Source organism: Chaetodon trifascialis, chromosome 7 (assembly GCF_039877785.1).
Source record: "Chaetodon trifascialis isolate fChaTrf1 chromosome 7, fChaTrf1.hap1, whole genome shotgun sequence".
In the NCBI taxonomy this organism is placed as follows: Eukaryota; Metazoa; Chordata; class Actinopteri; order Chaetodontiformes; family Chaetodontidae; genus Chaetodon; species Chaetodon trifascialis.
The window spans coordinates 8,449,907-8,457,500 of NC_092062.1; the positions used below are offsets into that span (position 1 = coordinate 8,449,907).

Sequence of the window (7,594 nt, forward strand, 5' to 3'; positions counted from 1 at the left end):
ATACTGTGCATGCCAGACAGATGCACAAAGCAATGATCTGTCCATAGCCATCCAAAGATGACGACAAAGAGAAGTAGGGAGCAGACAGAGAAGACAAAAACGGCTGAGGGAAATATTAGCTAAATGATAAGCACATGTAGCCCCCAAACCCCCATCCCCCAGATTCCCACCCAGTAAACACTCTCCCTGTCCCTGTTCATCGCAAGCAGCACATCTGGTGTGACAATGGCACATCGCAAAGAGAGCCGCCAAGCTGCAAAAAGACTGACAGCCTGCTCCTGTTTACAGCGTGTTACCACGGCAACACGTCCATCAATCACACCTCGCAGCGATGGCCTGACCCACGCTTTCTGCCAGGGAGCAGAGCCGCAAAGATGAAGCCTTTTCAATTTACATGCTGACACACTCCCGCTCTCCCTCTCTCTCTCCTCGCTATTTCACAAGAACACACACACTCACGCTCACACACACTCACAAACACGGATAAGTCGCACAAGCTGAAACGTGCACATACGCAGACACGTGCAGTATGTATGCCTGCTGACACAGTCAAACATAAACACATTTTCATGTATGTGCCGGCGCTCAAGCAAACACAGTTTTGCCATTTTCTGCAAATGACACATCCAACACATTACACATCACAGTATGATCCTTTTTATCTGTTCTGTGCTCAGACAACACATGACACAGAAACCCTGAAAACAATTTGTCTGAAATGTTCAAGCTTCCCCGGTTTGCGGGCAACAGTTACATTTTAAATACACTTCCTCTTGATTTGCATAATGTCAAGGGCAACAGGAAACATAGTGGTTAAAATGCTTTTTTTTTTTTAGTTTTTCTGTTTTAAAGGAATAGTTGAACATTTTGAGGAAATACTCTGATTGGCTTTCTTGCTAGTTTAGCATAGAGATTGGAAACTGTTACCTTTGGAGAGAGCGAGGCTAGTGGCTTCCCCTATTTCCAATCTTTATGCTACGCTAAGTTAGCAAACTGCTAGCTGTAGTTTGACAGTATATTTAATGGACAAGTAAAATTGTGGTGCTGATCTTCTCATCTAACTCCCAGGTGATTTAACATCTTTTCACTGTTGGCCTCATGTGACAGTCTTAAAGACTGCCATTCACACTGCCAGCCACACCCAAGTGGATTCAGTTACCTCGATAATGACCGCACAGAGCTTAAATAATCAGTTAGAACTGAAGAAGCTCTTCAGATGAGAGGCAAAACGTTTTGAAGTTTCTAAAACCAAGTCCAGTTGTCTCTGATTCATCCCACCTTGGACAGCCATGAACTGAATGAGTGAGAATCTTCACAGATGTCACAAATAAGTGGATTTCTCAAAGAATCAACCTAATTCTTTAAGATCTTCTTCAAATAAAAACAAAAATTCAATATTTTCCCCTCATTTTTATATCCAGTTATTCCTAAAAATGACAAAATTTGTGCTTTTTGTGTGTGTAAAATTTTAAAATTTGTGTGTTTAAAAACTGCCGCCAGACCTGAACGTGCTCCAGAGTGTTGATCTCATTAGTCCTCCCACGGCAGGCCTCTGACTGGATGTTCACACTGACCACACCTCCAGGGGAAAGGATTCTAACCAATAAAACATTGTTACATAATGTCAATCATCGCATGCTTAATAGACACTCGTACATGTGCATCCTACAAATACTGCATACAGACACAGACAAAGCAGTGACAGTATAGATGAAGATAAAATGAAAGATTGATTCATGATGGGAAGCTGTTTTTTAAAGCTGGTGAAGTAATGTGATAAAAACCTTGAAAACAGAATTTCAGGTGGAATTTTAATATATAAGCCACAAATATCAGTGAAAGCAATAAAAACAGAACTTCAGCAGCTTTATGGTTGCCTAAATGTACAGCATGTAGTTGATAAAGCTGAAAAAGAAATGCTTTTTTTACCTGGTAGGATGGAGCATGACTTCTTGTATGCACTTCCTCTGTGGAGAAACAGCTTTGAAGTGCGCAGCCTGCTGCACCATCAGCCCTGCATCCAGCAATCCAAAGCCATACCTGAAATAAGAAGGGAACGTGCACTCTATTATATATTGTACGTGTTTGTGTCGAAGGACAAGCATCCTTATATGCTTACATCCTCACACGCACGTGAACCGGAGGCTTTTACGTGGGCAGCTGAATTGTCTGCAGGAGCAGAGTAAGTGCTAATGGCCCCGACATGAGGAGGCAACAAGTCATTGACGAAGATGATGTTGTTCTGTGACACAATCGCTTCCTGCTCCGTCCGGGCTGAGGCTGAGGGCTGCTGTTTGTACCGCCTGTAATTGCCAGGAGGATTGATTCTGAACAATGTGCCATCTCACAGACTGTAATCAAGCCTCATTATTCATTCTTTACCACGCCAATCTGGGTGCTGGAGACACAATGGCTGACCCTTAAGCGGCATCGCTGCCTGGTGACTGTATGACCACTGCCTGTCTTACTCTCTCTCCTCTACTTTGCTCTTCCTGCTTCCCTGTCTCTTTTGAATCATCTGCTCTCATCTTCCCTCTTTGCCCTCTCTTTTTCGCAGCCTTCTTTTGCTCTCTAAATTCTCCTTCACTCGCCTCCATCAAACCAGATTTTTTTTTGCATCAGAACTCTCCTCTGCCACTTGAGTGGAGTTGAAATCGCAGTCCTCATAGTCTCTCCTTAATTCTCCCTCAAATCTTTCATTTTCACGCACTTTCTCTCTTTCAGTTTCGGCTTGTTAAAATCACAGTTCTTAGACTGAGTAAAAGGGCTGTAACAACCTTCTTTCTCCCCAACCCCTCCTCTTTGAAATCCAGAGGGGGTGACAAAGAGCTAATTTCTGCCATTATTACCATACAGACCTTATGCCGTTAATCTGCAATAAGTGAAATTCATTATCCTGATGACGGGGTCTCTCGGAGCAGCAGAGAGAGACAGAGACAGGAGAGAGGAGAGAGCTGATCAATAACTCAATCTGCTGCCCTGCATGGGGCTCCATCTCCTCTGTCTCAGACTGTCAGTGTGTCTGAGGAGGAGAGGCAGGAGCTGCAGCCCACACCGTCCTCGTCCTAACAGCACGCCGTGCGATCAATGGACACAATCTAATCAGCCACTATCACCACCAATGACTTTTAGCATGTAGGGCCCAACATAATAGCATTAGGCAGACGGGTGTGTGAGGTTGAGGTGCACTGCTGAAGTTCAAGGTCATTCAGGAGGTTTGTGAAAGCAGCTGGAGCAAAACACAGCTGACAAGAGTTGAATGCAGAAGACTTTACTAGTGACTTCTAACTGGCTGGAAGAAAGAATAAAGAATCCAAACATTATTATTTGGCTCCTCAGGTTCCAAATGTGCTTACGCTATATGATGCTCAAAATGTTTTTATTTATTAATCAGTGTGTGTTAAAAGTCACCAAAAATGTGAGTTCAAGGAACTGTGATCGTGAATGCTCCCTGATACGCATTTAAAGATGCTTTCAAACTAATTTTAGTGTTGCTGCTTAAACTTTGCTCTGTTGTAATGACACAAAACTAAAATGTAATCACTGGACTCATTTAGGCTTTTTAAAAAGACTTTTGGGGCATTTGATATGACTGTTGACTTAGAAGAGAGACAGAAAATGTGTTGTGGGGAGAGAGGAGGGTAAATTGTAATGGGCTCCAAGCCAGAATGACACGTGTCTTAAACCACTAGGACAGACTTTTTCTTACTATAAACTGTCTTGTGTTGACACATTGCAAAGGGCCTGTTGACTGGGGTAGCAGTGACACAATGAAATAGGGTCTGCGTTGAGTAACAGGTCCCTGGCTTTATAATAGAGTTATCATAGCAGCAATCATTTTGTCGTTCATCATAACAAAAGCAAGATAAAAAGACAAAATGTTGCAAATATAAATATATATTTCCTTTTAAAAAAAAAGCTCAGTAATCAGGAAAATGACTTCGGTGTTGATTTTGATCTTTTGATAGAATTTGTGGAAAATATATTAAAAATATTGAATATTAGTCATAGATTATCCCTGATTCGCCAGCAAAAACACCAAGAAAAGGCTGAGCTGTCTAATGTCCAGGATACATAATTCAGTGGTGAACATAATCAACATATTTGCTTCACTAACAAATGAATTCATTGATTAGGAAATGACTATATATGACTAAGTATATACCTTTGTTTAGTCTCTTGGTTTGGCTACCTAAAATGGGTAAGCACAATAAAAACACCAACAATAACAACAGATCACTGAAGATATTTCACAGTGTGCGGAAAACTGATACCATGACTTCTCATAAAACAGAAACGGTTGGTGACCGGGTCTTGCCACCCTGCTCCCTTTTAGTGATTAAATATACCCTCCCCACCTCATACCCCTTAGCGAGAGCTGTGCACCTATTAAATCCTACAGCTCCCGCAGATCGATCGGGCCTGCCCCAGCTCCACGGCCGTAAACCCACATAGACATATATCTGATAGAGAAAGCTGCAGGAAACAGGTTTACCCACCATAGAACATGATGAAAATGACAGATTTTATGTCCCCTGCCGTGTCAATGAAACACTACCGCTGAGCTGAGCCGCTTTTCGAGGAGACGCTCCGGCCTTTTCAGCCATCTCATCATCAATAGCAAGAGCAACGCAAAGACTAACAGCGCTGCATTCAGGTAGAGCCCAGTGATTTCTCCAAACAAATGTTTGCAGAGCAGGATTTACAGCTGCTGTGGTTTGTGACAGTGCTGAGTAGTTTAATCACAGGGTCTGAAAATTTCCTATCATAGATGTGCTTGAAATCTTTGGAAAGATGTTCAAGATTGAAATGTCTTTAAGATGAATGTCACATAATGTAATACACATCAAGCAATTAGTCAGAAAACACAGTCATCAAATTTTCAACTTGTTCCTTCTCCACCTCCTGCGTGGTCGGAGGGAGATTGAGCCAAGCCGACTACAGAGTGACAGCCGATCTTCTGTCCACGCAGCACGAAGCATGTTAAACCCCGGACCCCCCGCCTCCACACATATCGAATTTTCGGCCCTCGCATTTTCTCCATCCACTTTCACTCCTCGACGGCAAACGCCCTTGCAAACTCTTACTCCGTCCTTCTTTTTATCCATTAGGATGAAGGCCACTCCCACCCCCCCACCTCTCTGTGGGGCCTCTTTGTAACTGTTGAGGAACCCTTTTCACTTTTTGTTCTGCGGGCCTTCCCAGGTCCTTTTTCTGTTGATATTCACACCATCTGCCAGCAGCAGAGGAAGGTGCACACAAACCCAAGCAGCACTGAGACATCAAGATCTCCAGGGTCGAGGGCCTCAGTTCATCTTTGCACGCGATATTAAAAACACAGTTTTAACAACTGGTATGCTGCAACCAAAACAGATTTTTGCAGCCATGCAGGGACCTAGCTACTGTGGCCTCACCCCTTGTTTGCAATGGTACGTCCTGCTAAGTCCCCCCCAATAGCAGTGGCTGTAAAGAATCACTCAAGCCGCACTAAGCAGCTGCCTGTGAGTTAGGTCATTTTCCCAGGAGCCACAGAGTGGGCATTGGCAGGACCTCAAAAAGAGGGGACACCATCTGTTCAGTGCCTGAAAAGGTTGGTGACACCTTCTGTGGTACCAACAACTTCTAATTAAGTAGCCAGGAATGCAGTAGCAGCTCCAGTGCGTGATTGGTGGGCTTGCCTTAGTTATCCTGACGACAACACAGCAGACCCCCGGTCAGTTTCACGCTCCTCTTCATCACATCTGGCCATGGGCTAATGAGAAATGGACGAAAAGAGTGAATACAACGCTTCATGAAGGTGACACGTGAGCGGAGCAGCCGAGAAAAACAATATTTACTTTTGTTTTCTATTCCTTTTTTGTCTCCTTTTTGTAGCACTTAATTGAATGTTTATCGGGAGTGTAGAGAACTGCATTAGCCCTATGGTCAATCCCAGCGTGGTTTGTTTCTGTTACATCATGATGCCCTAATTTCATTAACATTAGGATTTAAATGAAATAACAAATAGACTTACCATTCTTCTGATTTCCATCGCTCTTACAGCCAAATCTGCTGCGCTGAAATGTCACTAATTAGGCTTATTAAGTAATTAAGAAGAGGTCTTAATTATATCTGCGCCAGTGGGACCTGCACGGCTATAACCATGAAATGCTGTTCCGCGCTGCTCAGCTTTGTTGGTTTGGATGTTACACAATTTCATCCATTTAACTGTTCTGAACGTGTGTTTTTGTGGAGAGAAAAAAAGAGATTTTTTAGGCTGTATTAGGCAAATATCTCTCTGACTTGAAATTACAGAGTGAGACACACTCTGCAGCCTTCAGCAGCACAGCCTCAAAATGTCAAGCGAATTACCTTGCAAGGAGTTAAAAGTTTAATGAAATATATTGCGGGAGGAAAATGAGAGGTTTGGCACAGGCATGGACTTAGTCTCAGGAGAATGGGCACCAAACGGCCCTCTCAGTCTCTACAGCCATCAGTCAAAGCAGCAGCCGCCCGTCCCCTTCTCTTACACAAGGAGACTTCTCTGGAAGCCACAATGATCTATACCACATGACCTCACTCTGAGTGTCCAACATATTTTGATTTGTAGCTCGAGTGTTATTCAAACACAAATTCAAAAGAGGATGAAATTCAGCAGAGAGCTTTTGTTGGACGCACACCAAGGTACAGTCCTTTTAGATGTCTCTGCCCTTGTGGGGTAAGAGTGAGAGGCAGAGCGAGGGAGAGAGGGTTGAGCAAGCGAGGCGCTGCAAACTTGGCATAAGATTCCCTCCCAGGTCCTGAGTGCTTTTCTTTCACTGCGGACAAAGCAAACACCAGAGCAGGAGAGTTTGTTTGCCTCCTCAAAGGGACAAGTTTTTGATGCCATATCACTAAATGTGACAGAGCAAACAGAAATGTAACGATCAAAAACAAAGTGTGTGTTTGTGTGCTTAGTGAGAGGGACGACATCTGCTCCATGATTTCTTCATGGGAGACACAGAGTTCAGAAACTCTGTATTCCACGTGCAATATCAAAATATAAGATGATTATGCCTTTAGGCTTCAGGTCAGTTTAAGGTTATACACTGCTCTTGATGCACACAGACCTCAGCGAGTCTATCAAATCATATAATGGCAAGCAAACAAGCATGAAGAGTATAAATAGCATCAATACACACAAATCCATGTGGAAACAATGCTTGTGTAAACATGTGTGATTCCTATAAGATGCTTATTTATCATTTATCAATTAACCTTTGTGTTTTTGGGTCCCACAGACTCCAATGCTGTATGTGTAAAAATTAAAAATCTATGTTTTCATGTGTGGGAGGGTGGTAACCTTTCCTGTTGCCACAAACTGGGCTTGCACAAAAATACTTTTTATATATTATCTTTCTCATGCACAAAGAAGTACATATATTCCTTTTGGAAACATGTGGTCTGTTATCCAGAGTGATGGTATGTTTAGGGTTAAAAAACTCAAAGAACGGAACCCAAATAGAGTTATTTGGCATTTGGGAAGGGTAATGAGTCAAAAGTACAGTCATGACTAAACATAGAGCCTACAGTGTCTTTCGTTTGAAAATGATGTACAGCTGGAGTCTCAAACAGA

General features: G+C 42.9%; 1 protein-coding gene across 1 annotated transcript in view; it reads right to left on the reverse strand.

The window, feature by feature from the left end:
• The window catches only part of LOC139333454 (furin-like protease kpc-1), a 158,950-nt gene that overhangs the window by 23,368 nt on the left and 127,988 nt on the right, over window positions 1-7,594 (reverse strand). Inside the window, exons 14-15 of the mRNA XM_070965867.1 lie at window positions 1,930-2,040; window positions 1,503-1,596 (exon numbers count right to left, since the gene is read on the reverse strand). Coding sequence (XP_070821968.1) covers window positions 1,503-1,596; window positions 1,930-2,040 — 205 coding nt within the window. The remainder of the gene's footprint in view (window positions 1-1,502; window positions 1,597-1,929; window positions 2,041-7,594) is intronic.